This window comes from Vanessa cardui, chromosome Z (assembly GCF_905220365.1).
Source record: "Vanessa cardui chromosome Z, ilVanCard2.1, whole genome shotgun sequence".
Lineage (NCBI taxonomy): Eukaryota > Metazoa > Arthropoda > Insecta > Lepidoptera > Nymphalidae > Vanessa > Vanessa cardui.
The window spans coordinates 16,681,585-16,702,278 of NC_061154.1; the positions used below are offsets into that span (position 1 = coordinate 16,681,585).

Below are 20,694 nucleotides of genomic sequence, written 5' to 3' on the forward strand. Positions count from 1 at the left end.
AGGTTAAAGTATTTTGTTTATGACGTGAAAGGGCGTTCCTCGCGAATCTAAAATGCATTTCCTTTTGAGATGAGGAGAAATGTATTTACGTAACACCTCTGATATTCCGTCATACTTCCATTAGTTAAATCAGAAATGTTCGCTATTCTTTTGTGCAGCGCAGGGCTCAGACCGGCTTAGCAAATATGGACATTGATGCCCTTCAGTAATGCACTACGGATTAAAATGTATCCACATTACATAACAGTGTACATATTGTGCATATATTCCCTTGTAGCACTTACTCTATTACTGCTCTTATTAATTGATTTCACTGAATACTACATACACTTCTATAAAGCCATAGGAGGGCCTTCGTCTGAACTCAGCTGATGAGGATGTCGTACCTAGCTAGCATATATTTGAAGACAATGAGTAAAAATGTAAGTAAATATAATACAAATGATTTCTTATTCCGGGAAGTAAGTGAAATATTCACTTAATTGAAATGCTGGATTTCAAATTGTCGCAGAGATACTGGTGCGCTGATATTGCCCCTTTTTCAAAAACGTTCATTAAGATGGCTGCCTCGCCGTCGTCGTGGACGCGACGCTACCTCAGAGTGCCATCTCTTTGACAGCGACAGGCTACTCTTTACATTATCGACCGTCACCCATATAAACTTTTTGATATCAATTCCTGACTATACTTGAACAGTGACAGTTTTTGAGATATCGATAGAAAATCCTAACAGGCAACTGGCAAACAAGAACCTGCATTTTGCAAATTGTGAATTCTCGTTTCATATTTCATACTTTATATTTGAAATTATTTTCTAATGTGATGACGTTGTTATATTATTCGTTTTCAAGAGACTTCATTTTAGCGGCGTGGTGGAATGAGTTCCAAGCCTTTCCCAAATGGGAGATTCCCAGGTTGCTTAACTATATTACCTATATGCTTGTGTGTTTTTCCATTTATATTACTATAAGTTAAGCATTAAAAGAAATATAACAGATATACGTTATTCATAAACAATGCTACATAAAAAAAAACATGATCTTGTTATGTAACCTGTTGGTCTTTGTAGAGAATAATATATAAACTTATATACATGTTAGTAATTTTAGAACGGGAACACTATTTACTAACTAAACCTAAGAAGTAATAGTACGAATATATACTTCTTTGTTCCGTATTTAAATAAATTATTTATTTTACTAATTAAATACGTCGACGCTTTGGCAAGCACGATTGCTGGTAATAATGTACTATTAGTGTTGTATGCAATGTACGAGTGAGCTTAGTATAAATTATACGATTTGTATCTAAATTTGTAAACGGAATTCACTGGAGTAATTATAAAAGTTCTTTAGACTGGCTACTGAAACTGATCCAAAACTATGAGAAACACGCCAATTTAAATTTATCTGATGCGATTCAATGTTATTTCAATGTAAGTGTTTAAATTACACACACAGATGAATATTTTGTATGTGAGTATCGATGAAAGCCATTTCTCTGTGAACTCTTGTATTTATTTCAGTACTAGTTGTTGCTTGCGGCTTCTCTCGCTTTCTATTAATTGTGATGTGTTAGGCAAAAAAGTAGCGTATATCCTGGAGTTCAAGTTTGCTTCATATCCAATTAAATACTTTCACATCTATAATATTAGTATATATTGCACACATAAAATTATTTTCTGCATTCCTAAGGTTGTCTGAAAGGAAACTCTTAAAGCTTTGCCATCTTAATAAATGTGCTTTGATGTTGCGCAATAGAGTATTTAATAAATAAAAATATATGTTGTAATTACTTGTTGCTGAGGCTTTGTGCAAACCCGACAGGGCACGTACCACTCACGCTCATATACTCGGCAATTTTTAGTGCAATTGGTGTTCAATTCCAAATTTGAAACTTTCGCACTTAGCACGTTTGTCTTCTAAGCCCTTATTATCATAACTTTGTCTCTAGCTCGAGCGCTTGTGACGGATTAACCGTTTGCACTTTTTATGGCATTGTGAGCCAAATATTTATTAGTTGCCTACTTAAACAAAAATTATCTTTTTCATAGAATCTATTATAATTTAGTTCTAAACAGCTGTATCCATTATTCTTGTGTTTCCTGTTTGGAGGGTGAGTGAGCGAGTATAACTGCAGACACAAGGAACATAGTAGGTACGCATAATAAATTAGCAAAAGTTACTGGCAATTTGGATATATAAGGAATGATTAAAAATTTCATTATACCCAACTATGGGCAGTGGCGATCACTCACCTTCAACTGGCTTGATCATTCGTATACTTACTGATAAAGCTCGCCAGTGATGTACATCAAAGTAACAATGCATGTGATGAGCGGAGTATTGCACTTGATATGTTGAACATTGTTTATTAAAAACGAGTGAAAACAATGTTCTATCAAATTAATGATCTCTCTGTCATTATCAAACGTTTGTTTGTTTAAGAACCAAGTCACGCGTCACGTGGCCGGCCCTCCGGATATTTAACGCGTATCAAAGGCTATCCAGCTTTTGATACGCGTTGACATAGTATGTATTCACATATATATAAATGTATAATAAAATTGGACTGTTTGTTTGTAATATTAAAATTACCGCTTTAACTAAATTCATACGTACCAAACATGTATACCATTATAACATTTTTAACAATTTTTGTTTTTTTGTTTGTTCGGGCTAGTATATGGAACGGCTTGACCGATTTTGACGGGACTTTCACAGAGAGATAAGGAGAAACTTAGGGTAGATATTTTTTTTTTAATAAATTCAAAAGCACACGAAGTCGCGGGCAAAGCTAGTAATTAAATATAATATTTGCATTGAAACGCATGCATTCGAAACGTGCCAATATTATTCGTACCGTAGATATATATCCCCCAAATCTCCAGCCGGATATTGTCTATTGGATACAGGTGACCGTAGTCTAGCTGTGCGCTTTCTCTGTGCGTCGGTAACACGTTGCGATGTTTGGGATATTTGTCAAGCAATTAGCGCCCGCAGCGACTGAGCGACGTTAACTTCCTATTGGGGAACGCGATTGTCTGGTCGCAGCATTCGTCGGGTTGTTGCATAAACAATGATATGGATTAATTGGTAGTAGAGGTTTGTGCGAGCATGAATTATCGGGCGCTCATCGATAACTATACAGTCAAATGTTGTAAAAATTCATAGTATAGGTTTTATAACCTCTTGTTGTATTTAAAATTTTTTGTTTCACTAATATTACAATTCAATATCGAACGGACAATTTAATTTATTAGTCTTTAAACGATCAAACAATTGTATGAACAAAAATAAAAAAAAATAACATTTCATTATTCTCTACGCTGCAGCACTTCAAACGAGTATATTGGAAGCTTAAAAAATTCACTGGGAAATATTGAAGCCGTAGCTATTCTCTTGTAATAGAAAACGATGAAATAACGCTAATCTTTACACATATTATGCTAACGTTCGTTATTTATTTTTGCTGCTGTGACGTATTCAATGCGCTCTTGAAACTCACACGATAATCAACAAACAATGACTTCAGTTCTTTTATATGATATTTCAGTAATAACGTCAAATTACTAATTTTGTTAATTGATATTTGCTTTTGCTAACTCGCGGTCACTTATAGCAAACCAAAACAACAATAGTAATTATTAAAGTTATAATATGTATATGTAAGTTATTCGGTTGAGCTCGATATTTCGACATTATCTACGAATGTCTTGTTTTATCTACATTTGTAGAAAAAAAAAAAAACAAAAATAAAAGACATCGTAAATATACCGAAATTAATAACTTTAATAATTAAAAATAACCATGTTAATTTCCTACCTGAACACCTGGTGAAATTGGTAGATAGAGGTGGTTCCTACCCAGACTTCCATCAAACCTTACCCAATAGCTGTAATCATTATGTCGGAATTTGTATGGTATAAAATATAATGTGAGCTGAGATGGGCCAGTGGTTATACATCTTAACCGACGACTTTGGGTACAAACCCAGGCAAGCACCACTACGTATATGTGCTTAATTTGTATTTAGATTTCATCTCGTGCTCGGCGAAAACTGCATGTGTCTAATTTCCTCGAAATTCTGCCACATGTGTATTCCACCAATCCGCATTAGAAAACCGGGGTGGAATATGTTCCAAACACTTTCCTTAACGGAAGAGGAGGCATTAGCCCAGCAGTGGTGAATTTACAGGCTGTTACTTTACTTTTAAAATATATTTCTATAGATATACTATCTATAGAAATATATTTTGAGATTTGAAATTCAGATCATTATAGTTGAATTTTTGAAATTTGAAATATGTAACATTTGCAGCAATTAAGCTTACGTGGGTGGTCGAGTGGGCGGAGTTACACGTGTCGGGCTCGGAGCGCGCGCTCGCAGCGTAACGTATCTGCACATAGAAATTCAAAACCTAGATACTAAATACACAGATATTTGTACAATAATATATTCAATTTGTGTTATGACATTAGAATTAAATTATTTGAAATATTAAGTAGTCTTGCCCGCGGCTTCACTCGCGTTTAGATAGTGGTCGTCAACTTTTGTAATAAGTAGCCTATGTCCATTGTCCATTTTTTGGATTTTAAGCTTGCTTCATATAAAGTCATGAATTTAATTTCAGTGGCTTGGCTGCGAGTCATACATTACTATGCAATATTTAATAACTCTCCTGAATATTGATTATTTAATCCTCCGGTCTGTATATTACATTTGGATTAATGCTCTTTTGTTAATTGAAATTTTCATAAAGCGCGCGCTAACTGAACTTTACAAATTTTCCCTTTGAATAGGAAGTCCACGAGTTCAGAGGAGCGCGTAGGGCGCGTCGTGCTCGGCTCTCACTTTACGAGAGGAAATTATTGTCATTTCGCCTCACCAGTACAGTGAATCATGAAAAACGACAACAACGACTTGTCCAAAGGAAATTAATGTAGTATTCGACAAAACAGCACAGACACACATTGACCGAAGGCACCTGAAAATGTCGAATGAAAATGAAAACACGCCTTAAATTGAATAAAACAAGATCCGCTGTTCCGCCATAGTTCCGAGTCAAAGTCGATTTAAAACGTTCGACGCGACCAGCTCGCTAAATCCGATATTTCATTAATTAGCTGCACTCTCGCCGGAGCGCATTAAACGCGGTATTTAGGCGTCCTCGTACATCTCGCTTAATTGAAATTATTGACAGTGACGAAGTAGGGTTCGATTTTGTAAAACAATCTGTTTGTTGTGTATGTATTATTACTATTGTTTTGTTAAAATTATGTACACGAAACTGTTATAATAGTTACCCGTCTGAATTGTAAGGGATCTTGCTTTGCCTTCCTGTCAATTACAACAGATTAATCCAAGACAATGACATTAGACAATTTTTATACTTTCCATGACTCAATACATTTTACGTGTTTGTCAATTTTAGCTATATGTAATATCAAAAAACCATAGTCTACTATTTGATCAGGTGTTACTGATTTTCGGCAGACTCATAAATAGACTACATCTATTCTATAGTCTAGTGTACATAAAAAGCGAAATATACCAAAGTCGGAACCGAATCCAAGGTCAGGACGACAAAAAGTTATTGTGTTTTCCTGACGATAATTCTCATCAATAGTCAGTCACCGTCTGGAAGTTGGAAGTTACGTTGGTCTGGTGGTATCAGATTTGCCGTCCCATTGGTTTAAGTGCATGGGAATCAAGAGCGCTCCTAAGTAAATGCACATGTTTGTGCACTATAATAGGTCCTCCGTACCTGGAAATCGGTCTGATGGATATCATCATTACATTTAACTGGGGCTGCAGATCTTGAAGTATCGCTCAAATGCTGCGTCATTAGGTTCTTCTGATTTCTTTTGCGTCGTTTTTCAGTCCCTGCCATCTATGAAACTGCACCTGTGTTTTCGCTCGCACTAATGCGCTATAGCGCCCCCGGCGCTCTTGTCTAGTCTCATTTGATAATGGCGTCCGCAGCTGAAATCAGGAGTACATCCTATTACACTCACGGCGAGGACGTGACGCGATCCATTTTGTTTGGAATTTCACATATTTCCGACATTCTTTGTTCAAATATACTTTGAAAAATAAGATTATTAAATAATATATGTTAGAGTTATTATCTTGGCAAATAGAAACACACATTGAGTTAGAAGAAATTAAGTTTTAATACATGTACTACATACTAGGCTTAATTAAATAATAATCCTATATTCAAAATTCACATTATTACAAAATCAAGTCGTACAAGTGTTTTAGGCAACAAAGTATAAATTGCTGTCCTATAATCTGCAGGAGAAAAAACGCAATCTATATGGTGATTAGCGTGCAGCGCGCACAAAGCGACCCCCACCTCCTGCAAACAAGCGCGAGTATCAAAAGATACGTGTACGTATAACCGACGGAACGTACTTTCCCAAAACCTCCCCCCATTATTTTATTCTTTTTATAACAAAATTTCTAAATATTGTACATTACACGATTGGTATAAACTTGGATGGCCCCTTGGTTGTATGTTGATATTGCTATGAAAAAAATCAGTCAAATAAATAAAGCTATCATATAATAATATGTAGATATTTTAAGCTTTTATATATTAATTACTTAAGGAAGTATTACGTATTACTATCGTGTTACGATATATGCATTATCTATATAAATTTGTTGTTTATTAACTATGTCGAAGGATTACTCGGGAACCAAGTTTGGTACCGTCTTAAATAATATTCCGAACTCGATAATTTCCGAACACCGAAGTTGATGCGATCGAGAAATTTGCAACAAAACTTATGTTTTCGCAAGAGAAGCGCATCGTAATATTAAATAAGAACTTGTACGTGCGAATATACTTGAAAACACATCGCAACATTCATTCGAACTTAGGACATTTTGTCATGATTTATGTTTTCTTCTTATTCCGCAGGGCATCTTACAGACGGCCGAGCGGTTGTTCCCAAGTCTGATGGGAGCCATGGCAGCCGCTCTGAACGGTATCTTCGGAGAAAATAACGGTCCCATCATGACTGTACGAGTCGGGGATCTATTGTTCGACGGTATCCCCATCTGTAAGAATCCGGGGATCATCGGAGGTATAGCGTGCATGCAGATCAGGTCTTTGGCGGCTAACGTGAGGAATATAGAGGAGAAAGAAGATGGTTCCTTGGAATTCACCCTCCTGCGATACGTGAGTTCAATTTGTGATATTTTTCAGTTATTGTAGATCGGAATTTGAGGTTAACTATGCACAAATCTTACAGATATTTTAATGGGTAATTGCTTGTCTTTACTCGTACACTGTCTTGTATGGAGGGAATTGAGATGAGGCCAAAGAAATCACGAATACTCTGCATTACTTATACAATCCTCTTTTTATTTCATTGGCATGTTTTTTTGTAATGATATAAGTTATTACTATTTTTTAAAAATCCAGTGTTTCTTCTACAATCACTAGAAAGACAAAGAAAAGACTAGAAATATAAAGTCAAGACCGTGACCTTGTTTGTACGAAACGTCTGGCCGAGTGAGAATAATTGTCGAGAAGTAGTCAAGTCTAGAGGTCGTGCTTTCTCCGCGGCTTGTTTACCGCGACGCTCGATTGAGAAATAAGTGCCTTATCGAGTTCATATTTTCATCATTGACAACCGCGCATGTGCCCTTGACTGGCAGGAGTCGGGTCTCGAAATCAGTTACTTCAATTACTCTTCGATATTCATTATATAACTTTCCTTATTCATACTATGATTTGTTTTTATTTCTATTAATTTCAAAGCATCCACGTGGATGCTCTATAACCTGCTATGTAAAATATACCTCTATTTATATAACCGAATAAATCCGACTCGCGAAATGGAATAAAAAACATGCATGAACAAAAGATAATTCCTCCGGAGCTGCTATTGACAGGCTGAAAGACGCGCTAATTGAATAAAAGCACGTTTGGGGGGGCGTGTGGGGGGCGGGGCGCACTAAGCCAGCATTCGATGCATTACAGTATGTTTTTATTTTAAAAATACTGAGAAACGAACTTATTACGTTAATGGGTCTTTTATAGAAATTAACAATGCTTTTACGTGGAGACCGTTGTGTAAGGATATTTTGTGATATAAGTCCCACGTAACCGTTCGGAAGTATTGTAGCGCTATGAGGAAGGAGCTATCGACGAGTCCTCGGAAACTTATTCGAGGAGCACTTGTCGATGCGAATTCGAGTTTAATATTGCTACTGGACGTGTGTACACTTTAGTTTCATTTCTACCTATTCGCTTGCGTACAAAACATAACTTAATTTTTGTATGTAATAGTTGATGAAATTCGAATGGCTTAATACATATTTTAACATCATTTAGGCGCTTTGGAGGCTGTATATATATTGAAATGCGACATACGGTAACATTATGATGCGTTAATCTTTGTAAATACATAGTTATCTACTAATTTCTTTAGGCGGCTTCCATGATGTTCATGACCTGTGACTTTTTTCAGGGAACACAAAACAAACAAACTCATTTATTAATATAGAGAAGAGGTATTGAGAACCGACTCTGCCTTTTTGTTCTCACCTCAACACACACGAAATGCCTGAATTTGATATGCGATATTGACTACAGTCATTATCAAAATTACTGGATACACGTAACAAAATGGCGTATCACCTGACCTTATCAGTCGGCTGTCAACGTTTCGCGACTGACATGCGAGGTGAACTGCACTTCCGACGCATTAACAAAAAGACGCGTCGTTTCGCGCTACCTGGAATTTGCATTCCGTTTTAATTTTGTATTCGCTTTTGTTGCATACACGTACTCTGCGCGCTCCGTTTGCCTTTTGTTTTTTTTTTTTAAAGCGAATCTATCACAAATATACGTAAGGCTTTTCAAGCGTTTCTTCGTAGCAAATTAATTGTAACAAGTATAGTCTTCAACTAAAGCGATTTTAAAAATGCGATCATCGGCAAAAAATTGAAGTTGGAATCATGAACGGGCCCTGCGGCGCTATTTATCCCTCGCGCCCTAATTATATCTAGGTTGGATGCAGCGTCGCTTTCAATGCCGGCAAGGGTTGCGTCTGAAAAACTGTTTATTTGTAAACCTTTCTTTGCTTTACGAGACGCTACTTAAACGCTTTCTTTATCTCGACTTCAACACAGAGGTTGAGAGCTACACACGTGTGGCTGAACGATAAACATTCAAATGGCAGATTTTGTTCGAGATGTATTAATAAGTAACGCTCTGTAAGGGTGATTATTGCCTGAAAATTTCATTACAATGTTATTATAATACTTATATATTATATATGTATGTATATGTATATTAAGTATATCAATTGTGAATGCATGAGACGACACGAGAGAACTCAATTATTTTTCCTCTAATTAAATTATCCAGGTATTTTTTAATGCGAGCTCGGTTCAAAGCGAGCGTAATAAAGTTATTCCATTTTTTAATGAATTAATCTACTTTTGTCTTGTATTTTTTTTTTAGAAAAATGAAAATCCCAGCGACCCGTACGTAGTTAGTCGAGGAATAGAAGACGCTTTGACGCTGGCCCTCATATCCTCGTACAACGAGTCAGCCTATCTCGGGAACTGGAATCAGGACCCGGAGGCTGAAGAGTTCGAGAGCAACGTGTGCAACAAGATCAGGGGCACCGACTCCGGCATATTCCCTCCCTTTGTTAACCGCTCCGAATCGATATACGCTCTTAACATGGATATTTGTAGGTGAGTTTGTACTTGTGTACACATACGTACACAGTGCATAAGAACAGGTCAATAAATATAAGGACTCTATTAACTTTTGCTACTTTAATATTAGTTCGTTATATTTGCAACACGTATCCAGTCACAGAGATTTTTTTTAAGTATCGAACAGATTAAACACATAGGCTTAACCTAGGCATTGGTTCGACGGGAATATTTTTAGGTTTTTCTTTAAGTCAGTTTTTAAACCTACTTATACTCAACATTTTTTTTATGTTGTATCTGAAGCTAAGTCTATTTCGATGATGCAGAACCGTCGAGCTCCGCTATGAAGGTGATACGTCATACGAAGGTATTCCTGCAGCGAGATTTGCAGCCAACGAATGGTTCCTGGACAACAATGAGGGTTGCTACTGCCTCAACACGACCGCCGGCATCACGGCCGAGGACGGCTGCTTGCTCGAAGGCGCCATGGAATTGTACAGCTGCGTCGGTGAGTGCAACTGTTATCTGACTACCTACGTTTATATAATAAGGCTTACTCCCTCCCCTCTAACCTCCCACAGACTTATAATAATCCTCTTTGCAATAGTGTTCTCGACATTTTTATAATATCTTTATAATATTTCATAGAAATATTGAAATTGATTTGAATATATATTTAAAAAGCACTTTAAACGTCAACTACTTAAGTATATTGTTTTCCTCTTAAACATTTTATAGAATCTCATTCACTTTGATAAAAACGATTGCTTCAATAAAAAGAGCAAAATCTCTTTTCATTGTACGAAAATAAGTCATGTAAGGAGATCTTGATGTGACTTTTTAAATGAGTACTTTAACTGTAAGAAAAAACAAACATGGTTTGGAACTATATGTCATTCCATCCCGCTATTATTACCTAACATACAATTTTTACACGCAGACTTGCGATGTCTCACTGCATATGACGAATAATATGCCGACTATGGCCTCCAACCACTTTTTTTTTCTTACATGTTATTTTTCGTCATTTTCTGTATATAATATATATATTTCTACCTGTCTTAAACTATTATAATTAGTGTATCTGAAGATGTTCTTTACTTATTGTGTACTATATATTATGTTGCCACATTATTTTATAATTAACTGTGCTCGCGACTTTATACGCGTTTGAATTTAACAAAAAATACTACTCCCTATTATAACTTAATAGAGTAAAAAAGGGCTATATTAATATTACAAACAGACACTTTTATTTTATTATATGTATAGATTCGTCTGTTAGAGTTTGCGAAACCACGCTGTAAAAGAACGAACAATTCAAAAACATATCGTATAAGGAATTATTTTTTCATCAAATGCACCATCCCCGAAAAAAATGAACGCTTACAGGTTTCGGCATCCCTATGACTGCTGACCAATTTGAAGCTATCAAATTTCAAGCCTGCAACTCCTATTAATAAAACCTTGTTTAAGTATAGGCAGGTGAGGGTACCTTTCATTTAATAATAGTGTGGACAAAAATACTCATCAAAACTACAGGGTGTTGAATTTAAACCAGTAGTAATGTTTGAACTGTTCGCCAACTGGTCGAAATTACATTATCGTTATTAAAAATTTAACGTAAACAACACATTGTGGTATTGGAACATTTTTTCCGGCCATTGCCAATTTTTTATTAGTTTCAAATTGGACATATAGTTAAACTAAGTAAAATAAAGTGTTGAACCGTTACACGGCTTTTCCGAATTATGTACAGATTCTTAGCTGATTTTTACACAAAGATTTTAAGACTGGAAAATATCAAGTATGGTCTACTAGCCCTTAGTGGCGTGGATATGCGAATGGTACTACTAATGTATATTTTCCATATTGTCGTTATCTTGTTTAAAAATGTTATCGAAGTAATTTTTTTTTATCAGCAATGAACTGTCGCTAGAAACTTGTCTCAAAGTAAAAAGTACGAAGATGTAATTGAAAGAAAACTAACATTATTATAACTTGTTGACTTGTTGACTGTAAGGGAAGAGCACGCACGAGGGCGGCGATGTAAATACTGCGCAATTTATTAACTTATCGACTTTCACTCGGAGCATAGTCCACTGGAAATGGTACCGCGCGAACTGAGGGCTATTAGATAACTTATTTATTAATTTTATAAACATACATATATACCTACATATATTATTATTATAATAAATAAATCAGCTTTCTCTGACGAGTCTGCATCGCTCAGTTTTACTGTTTTACTTTATTTTGTATTTAATTGTAAACAATAAATTATTACTTGACGTTGTTGTCACGACATAGTGGGCAAAGTTTACCAATTAGGTACCATGTCAGTTGGAAAGTGTTTTTATGATTTCCATTTGAGTAGTCTTGTAGCAAGCAAAACAAAAAATGACTTTGACGACCACGACGTAAAAGATTTTTTGCTATACTCACATTTGTGATATTTTCTGTTTTCCTTTTTTTAAATGGTTTTATAGACAGTGAAAGTTGAAAAAATGGGTAGGGCAATATTGAAAGTTGGCAATTTAATCCAATAATATTTTTATTTGTAAAAAAATATACTTTTCTTGCGCACATCCGCCAAGGCTAAGGTGTGATGTGATACGCCCCTTTCGTTAATTCGAATGTTCTTTGTACGGTACAGTCCAAGAGTAAATTGCATCGAGAAGTAGGTTGAGTGCGCATCAAGCGCGACAGTACAGTCGGGAACTAGTAACGAACAGACAACGCGAGCGTTTATCATCAGATTTTGACGCCGTCAAGTCACTGATCAAACTATTTTCCGTACATTTGACACATGCAACTTCTTTCTTTCATAAGTATTGACGTTACCTTTTGGTGCATTATTAGTTATTTTTATTAGGTAGGCAGAGTGTCGAATAAGCGATACGGTAAAACATCAAACAACAACAATTTATTACATTTGTTATTGCGACACCAATCCTGGGAATTGATAAACGATATGCCCGTAATTACACTGATTCACTCACCCTTGAAACTGCGACATAATATTTTATCTTATAGAATAACTGAAGGGTCGGTGTTACCCATTCAGGCTTACTTTCAACTTACCTTCTAGAAAAAATACTATCTACGAAAAACAGAATTAGTAATACATACTTGTAAATAGACTTATATCGTTTTGTTGTTATCTCCGACAATGCCATCCCGCTTAACACTCAAACACGCTGTACGACGGCCGGAACGTACAAACGCATTCTCGAGGAGAGAGGTCGTTAGGCGGCGGCCGGACATAAAAGTTTGGCGAAAGCTTTTACTTGCAGTGTTATAAAAGGTACTGCAGAAAACAAAAGGGCTGCCGCCTGTATTGAAAACAAAACAAGAGCATTCTAATGCTGTACGAATACAGCTTGGATTAATAAAACATGATATTGGTCTGTTAATTGATCTCGGCAGCGTTGGTCTAAATTAAAAAAGAATCCTGACAAGGTTATTATCATTATGTAAGGTTATCAGCAAAAACGATAAAAATTACTCGATTAACTGGAATCTGAAAATTAATTGATTTGATATCTGTGGGAAACTCATAATCTACGGCTTGGGAAGATTAAATATCACATTCTATGTAAATTAAGGCTTATCTTCTTTTAGGTATACTTTCAACATTTTCGACTGATATACGCGTGCATCTTGATGATTTAGGGTTTAAACCCAGGCGAGCAGCACTATATATATATATATATATATATATATATATATGTGTGTGTGTGTGCTTAATTTGTTTCTATAATTCATCTTGTGCTCATCGTTGAAGAAAAACATTGTGAGGAAACCTGCATGTGTCTAATTTCATCGAAATTCTGCCATATGTGCATTCCACTTCTCTCATTCCTCTCCTTAATTTAAGAGGAGGCCTTAGCCCAGTAGCGGGAAAATTACGGGCTCTTACTTACTTACTACTTACTTCAAAATACATGTTTTTCGTTTGTGTAATTAAATGGACGGCTCTCTTTCCGTTTCCTACCTCCAACAGTTTTTTTTAAAACAAATTTGAAAAAAATGTATTCCTAACATCTTGTACAGCAATTAATCGGCATAAGTCATGGTGATTTCTTGAATATTTTTAATCTTGTTACGTCATGTATTTTCTGACGACACGTACATTGCCAGATTAAAAAGTATATACGTTATCAATAACAGGGCTATTAATATTTTAAGATAATCTGGTTTCAGTTTAATCTTTTCTATTTAGCGAGGTAAAGTCGCCGGCATAATCTTATATCTACATATATAATAGCTTGGTAATATAACGTATGTGAATATTATATTCCAAAAGCTTTTATGTAACTGTAGTTTATAGATAACCTATATTATTACGTCGCTCGGACTGTGGACTAGGATTTATTTTGCCCTGAAGCGCGTCGATGCAACGTGCCTTTGTTCTTAAGTCCTCTGAAGGCTACACAAGAGACTTTTAAACTTGTACATCTTATTTGACTGCTCCAACTATACTAGATTTAAAAGCCTCCGGGTAGAGCACTCTGCAGGAGGCATCAAGGTCAGGTAACAATTACTCAGTTTGTCCTTTGTGCTCTTAATTCATCTCACGTTCGGCGGTTACGAGAAACGTCGCGAGGAATATGTCTGTGTCGGGTGAGAAGCGAGGGCGCTTGCAGATACCGATTCAAAATGGCTTACAATATTTACGCTGGTACAGTCCAACGGAAAATATTACACGATTTTAACTGTTATAGTTCATATATTTTCAAAATTTCAATCCGTTACGCGAATTAAACATAAGATCTTGTAAAAATATTTCTATAATATATTTTTTGTTTTTTAATATATTATGTATACAAATTAATGCAACGTGAGAATATTATCATGAATGTTTCATTGCTTGATAGGGCGGCAGACACTCATTATAAATTCTCGAAGCGCCAATAGCGCAATGGCCGCCCAGCGATGTAGAACGCCGCCAGTTCGATACTGATCCCGTAGTCTATTTTCGTATACTCTCAGGTAGGTAAGTTACATTAGAGGGACAAATAGGAATATAAGTAATTACTTTACTAATTACAATTATTGAAAAACAAACAAAATCCAAAGTAATGGCGCATTGAGGAAATGAATGGATAACTTTTCTTGCAGAGTCAATTTCAGTGACGACTCCTACATGGTTTTATATCGAATACTCTGTGATGCAATTGTGGAGATATAAATGTTTAAGTGATATTTAAATCAGGAAACAGCATCTGGCAACAACTAATAGTTTATGCCTACAGCAGGTGCCCCGCTGGAACTAAACGAAAACAAAAATGAGATAACTTCTTATCTCGCTGATCTAACTGACCTCGTGCGTCTGAAGGCTTTATACTTTAAATGAAATAGGTCTTTTAGATTGTTCGCTATTCTTTTTAGATACATATCACGAGAGCTGAGATAGCCCAGTTAGAACGCATCTTAACCGATGATTTCAGATTCAAATCCAGGCAAGCGCCACTATATATATGTGCCACTATATAAAATCATCGTGAAAAAACCCGCATGTGTCTAATTTCATCCAAATTCTGCCACATGTGCATTCCACCAACCCGTATTGGAACAGCGTGGTGGAATATGTCCCAAAAGCCATCTCCTTTATGGGAGAAGAGGCCTTAGCCCAGAAGTGGGAAATTTACAGGCTGTTACTATTACTACTGTACATAACATGTTTTTTGATAACATTATTTCTTAAAACATGGTCAATGTACTACGAGTACTGAAGCAACTAATTAAACAGAATATTGTTTTAGAGCTAAGGTGAACGACGACGTAATAATATATTATAAATGTACCAATTTGTATGTTTGTTACGACGCCTTTAACACAGGTACATGTCAGGATAAATATCGTATATCAAGTATTTGTTATATTTATATTCGATATGGTTACCTAATTCCGTACCCATGAAAAAGAGGAGATGAGCATGAATAATGATTCAATTAAAGACAAGAGTATTATTCATTTAAGTAAACGTGATATATCAATGTCAAAAGTGAAATATATACTACATTTTATAAATTATTAATAAGAATTTAATATTATCATTAATATCGACAAAAGATGACATAATCTGTTTTTTTGACATTTTCCTCTATAATATAATATATTAGATTCTTATACTTATTGGAGACAGATTCAAGTAAACAGGACCATCAAATGATGCACAAACTTTACAATATTTAGTTTAACAGTTTTGTTACAATCATCAATTTTATCTTCAGTTTTTTTAACCCAGATTCTCAATTCGCATGTGAAATTAAATAATATTTTTCTTTTACTTTTATTTTTAAAAATGTCTAACGAATGATTACATTCTGTGATTGAATATAACTCGATAGCTAGAAGTTGTACAATTTTAATGATAATTTATATATATTATATTTGAAAGGCTTATATTCTTATGAATTAAAAGTAAAAATCTTAGGTTTCCTTCGAATGTTCAATCATGGTAGCGTTTAAGTTAATGTGGATAATTATCACATGAAGGCATTTTATGAGCTGTCTCAGCTTTTCATAAAAAATAGCGGAGCGGAGGCATCTCTGTAATAGTGTACGAAATAAAATGCAGTTTACTCTGTGGTGCAACAATTGCGTATCCCACGCAACTGTTGCTGCGCCCATCCCCCCACCCCGACCTCCCGTACCCCCCGGATCAATAAATGTATATAGCACGATAGAAAATATTGTTATTATGAAACGTTCGTTGAGATTTGTTCGAAACTATTGTAAAATAAATATTGAAGCAAAATAATAAATATTTTATTAAATAAAAATAAACGTACGTTGATGTGATAAACAATGTCTGCAACATAACATACTCCAGCCCATGACTCTCCCTCGTTATATTAGTATAATATTTTTTTCATATTTCAGCCATTTCTGACATGTGAAATCATTACAAAGTATAAAACAAAGATGCTTGCTACTGGTATCCCTATATTTGCTTACATCTATGAAATTACGCAACGGATTTTGCTGCGCTTTTTTTAATAGATAAAGTGATTCGAGAGTAAGGTTTTGTATATAATACATGACAATATAATAAAGAAACACTGATAATTAATTTTAGATGTTTCTAATGTAATGTCGTAAATAAACAAATTCTGTTGAATATTTAGTATCAGTATTGCACCCGCGTGAAGCCGTGTGATGTGTGAACCCGTGTGTTACGTATAACAAGTGACCCGCCCCGGCTTCACACACACATTAATATAAGCAAGAACTTAGATTTTCGTAGGATATTTTATTTCCAGTAAATAATCTTTAATGACGATACGTTACAAATCACAATTTCTTCCTTAAATTGTGAATAAAAATTCATGATTGCTTAGTTAGAGCATACTGCATAAGCATTTGTTGATACAGTTGCCTTATTGTTCGAACCTTTTAGTTAGTGCTGTCCACGACTTCATTTTTGTGGATTATTCCCTATACCTTAACGCGCATCTTCTTGTTAACTCACCTTTCAGTTGGTCTTATGCTTCTTGAGAATTCATCAGTATTCGTTCTCTTTGAATGAATTACCAATCCGTTTTGTCCAATGATTTTTGGTGGGAGGTTATAATAGAAGATGCGCTTGTATAAATACATTTGGTATTGGACGTCGGGCTGCGCGTCCCGTACAGTAAATAGAGAAAAGAAGCTGTTCTAGTGTTTCACGCTTTATCAGTCGAGCTGCAGACGGTAAATTGCGAAACTCAATACCTATTAGCTCGGACGTTCTTGCATGTTTATTTTGTTCCCTGAGGATAACTTGATCGTCTCCCCGAGAAGATTCTAAATACGAACAAATGATTGCTCTAACAACGCTTACACGAATACTGCGCTGTTGTTCGAATCATGTACCGATCTAATAATTAATTGAATTCTACGCAATGTTGTTGCACAAAATGTTGGCCGCAGAAAGCGAGGTAACTAAGCGGCTTAACTTGAATTATAAAATTATGATAATTGTTTATTTTGCAATACATTCAAACATATTAATATAATTTTTAGCTTTAGCATTTGATGTTTTCTGAAATATCGGCGATGGTGCAGTTGTAACAAAAATCTTATAAATTTCTGTGCGCGAATAAACCCTGCAACAAATGACTGTCGGATACACGTCCGTCACCCAATAATTATGTCAAACGCGCGGCCAATCCGCGAATCCACTTATTTCTGCGCGATTAAGTAGCCGCGAACACCTATGCCGCGATTGATTCCGCGCGGATAATTATTTAACGGCGTTTCCAGACTGTATTTAGTCTGTAAGGATGATGTCCGATGGCCGACCTCGAAAGAGGTTATGAGGAACAAATCATCAGACTCATAAAGGCAGGCAGGTACATCCAGCAACAAGGTACTCACTTAAACTAAAAAGTGTATTTTTAAACGAAAATTACTGCCTGAGCATTTTAAGTTTGTAAATATATTTTTAAGTTAATTTTAATTTTGGAGGTCATGAGTACAACTTTCTCCAGAACCTTTCACTCGAATACGGGTTCATCGAAAACATTACATGAATTAATTATTGTTAATATGTTTTTTCTGGACTTGTATATGCATGTAAATAAATTACGAAGATAATCTTAAGAAAGCGTTACTCGTGCTAAATTATACGCAAAATTTAAGACTTTTTTTGCGACCTGATTACCCTTTTTAATTAACGCCCACTGTTCCTTCGCTTATCACGTGCCAATAAAGAAAATAATTAATTAACTTACTTTCTATCATCCACATAATTTGGAATTATTTATTTTCTTAAGGGCTGTCAAGAAGAAATAAATTCGCCTTTTTTATTTAATTATACCTTACAATGTTAATGTGTCCCAAAGATCTCTTCAGAAGATATTATGTCCCTTATGTCTGCATTAACACTGGCTTATACGTCCTTTAAAACGAAATACAACAACAATAAAACTATTTCTTTGGGTGTTAGAGCATGTAATAACTCCCTTTAACCTTCCCAGGCGGGCTCGCACAAAGCCCGTTCACCAAGCGCGGTGCCTGTTGCACCTCATACTAATTTATACATTCTGATAATTTATACCTTTATCACGTAAACAATGCTTTGTTAGCTGTAGTGCAACGTAGAATAAATAAGTAAATTTGCTTACGGATGGCGGAAACTATTTATGTTTCTATGAACAGGATATTATGGTGTATACTTTTTACAAAGTATTAGTATTTATTTACATAAAAAATATTAACATTAATTTCTTAATAATACGAATAAAAATTAAAAATATTTACTTTACAAATCAATGGAGGATGCAAGCAGAATTTATCCGTATAATTACTCTTGATTTAATACAGTATTGAAATTATCTTCAATAAATAATTAATTATGTAGTAATCATATCGTAATATGTATTCATTTAACAATTAGATTAATTTATGTTTCGGCGTTGTTAAATGAGGTCAGGCAGGTTTTTATAGGACATATAATCATAAAACCGTCAGTTACTGATCTGATCCAAATATATAATAATCTTATTCATTTTTAATCAGAATTTGCGAACTCTTTTTTGTAACCGTACAAATCTGAATTGCATTTACAAATAATAATATAACTCATAGCTTAATTAAATATATGGATCGACTTTCTTTATAGTTTTTACTGCAAAATTAAATTAAAATTACCGATAATTTATTAAGGGATGCGCCTTCGTTAGCGAATATAACTACGCTAGCTAAACTAAGCTGGAAATAATTAATCAATAATACGAGTCATTGTCGATAATGATACTGGTGATGAGAAATAGTTAGCAACACTCTGTATATACTGCAGTATTCCAGATTGTCGGTTGACTACCTCTGGGTGTCATCTGAATTCCGTACCAAGATGAGAGCCCTTGACATCAATATCAATGCAAATACATACCGAATGATTTTAAAATATTATATATGAATAATTTTTTAACATACACGGCATAGTGTTAATATAGTTATACTTTACAATTCACTAGTAATAACCTAGATTAGATAGTTTCGACAATGTAATCATAATCAAGTTAATTAATAATGGATTATCGCACTGATAATGAACCTTCTTAATTAGAATAATTATTAAGTAATTAAAGCTTAGAATGTAATTTCAAATATAAAGCAAACAAGATCTTGAATAGAACTAGAACCTAGATCGCCTAGACAAATACTTAGTATTTTCTAGCGATCCCATCAATTTTATCAATTTAAATCGTTTATAAAAACAATGAACAAAGAAATACGCCTTATTCATTATGAATTAAACGTATTTATCAACAAAAGATTGTGTAGACGAAAAAAAAGTGTAGAGTTAGGACTTGTTGTCTTCCAAACAGGATATATTTTATATATTTAAATTGCATTTTATTTGTTTTATTCGCAGTGCAAAGATAAAAGCATTGTTGTATTTGTTTTCTAACAGACGAGACTAGGATTTCATTAAGATTTAAATTACAGTCTATTTAACTTTTAATTAAATATAGAGTTTTTATTTATGTTTATGTTTAGTTGACTTTAAAGAGAAAGAAAATTCTTTCGCTTAATTTGATGAATATCATATTTGCCTTATTCTAGTTTCCATTTACGGATTCGCGGTGGTCCACGCGTGGGCATGTGTTTGGTGCCTTAGGCTTTTCTGTATCTCTGATAACGTGTATTCATAGTTCATGATGATCTGAAAAGGTCAGTAAAACAAGCATATATACACATAATATTGTTAGGAAAGTCATTGTTAGAGACAGCGGTCCTAATCGCCAATGTGATGTCTTATGGGGCAAAGACGTCAATGACTTCACCACCGCATGCTATCAGAATAACTCTATAAACACGCTTTACAATAAAATAATTAAATTTAAGGATAATGTATCATAATTAGTACTCATATAGTGTACCTAGAAAAGCATAGTTTAATTTGTAAAATGAACTGAATTTCACAGAATTATTATTGATACTGAGCTATTGTTGCTTCTGGGAAGTACGATACACATATACGTACGTACGTATTTATTATATGTGAAA

At 34.8% G+C, this 20,694-nt stretch overlaps 1 protein-coding gene across 1 annotated transcript in view; it reads left to right on the forward strand.

Annotated features, from left to right (window-relative positions):
* The window catches only part of LOC124543162 (sensory neuron membrane protein 2-like), an 83,330-nt gene that overhangs the window by 22,313 nt on the left and 40,323 nt on the right, over positions 1–20,694 (forward strand). The window contains exons 4-6 of the mRNA XM_047121234.1: positions 6,932–7,192; positions 9,488–9,726; positions 10,017–10,198. Of these exons, the coding sequence (XP_046977190.1) occupies positions 6,932–7,192; positions 9,488–9,726; positions 10,017–10,198 (682 nt within the window). The remainder of the gene's footprint in view (positions 1–6,931; positions 7,193–9,487; positions 9,727–10,016; positions 10,199–20,694) is intronic.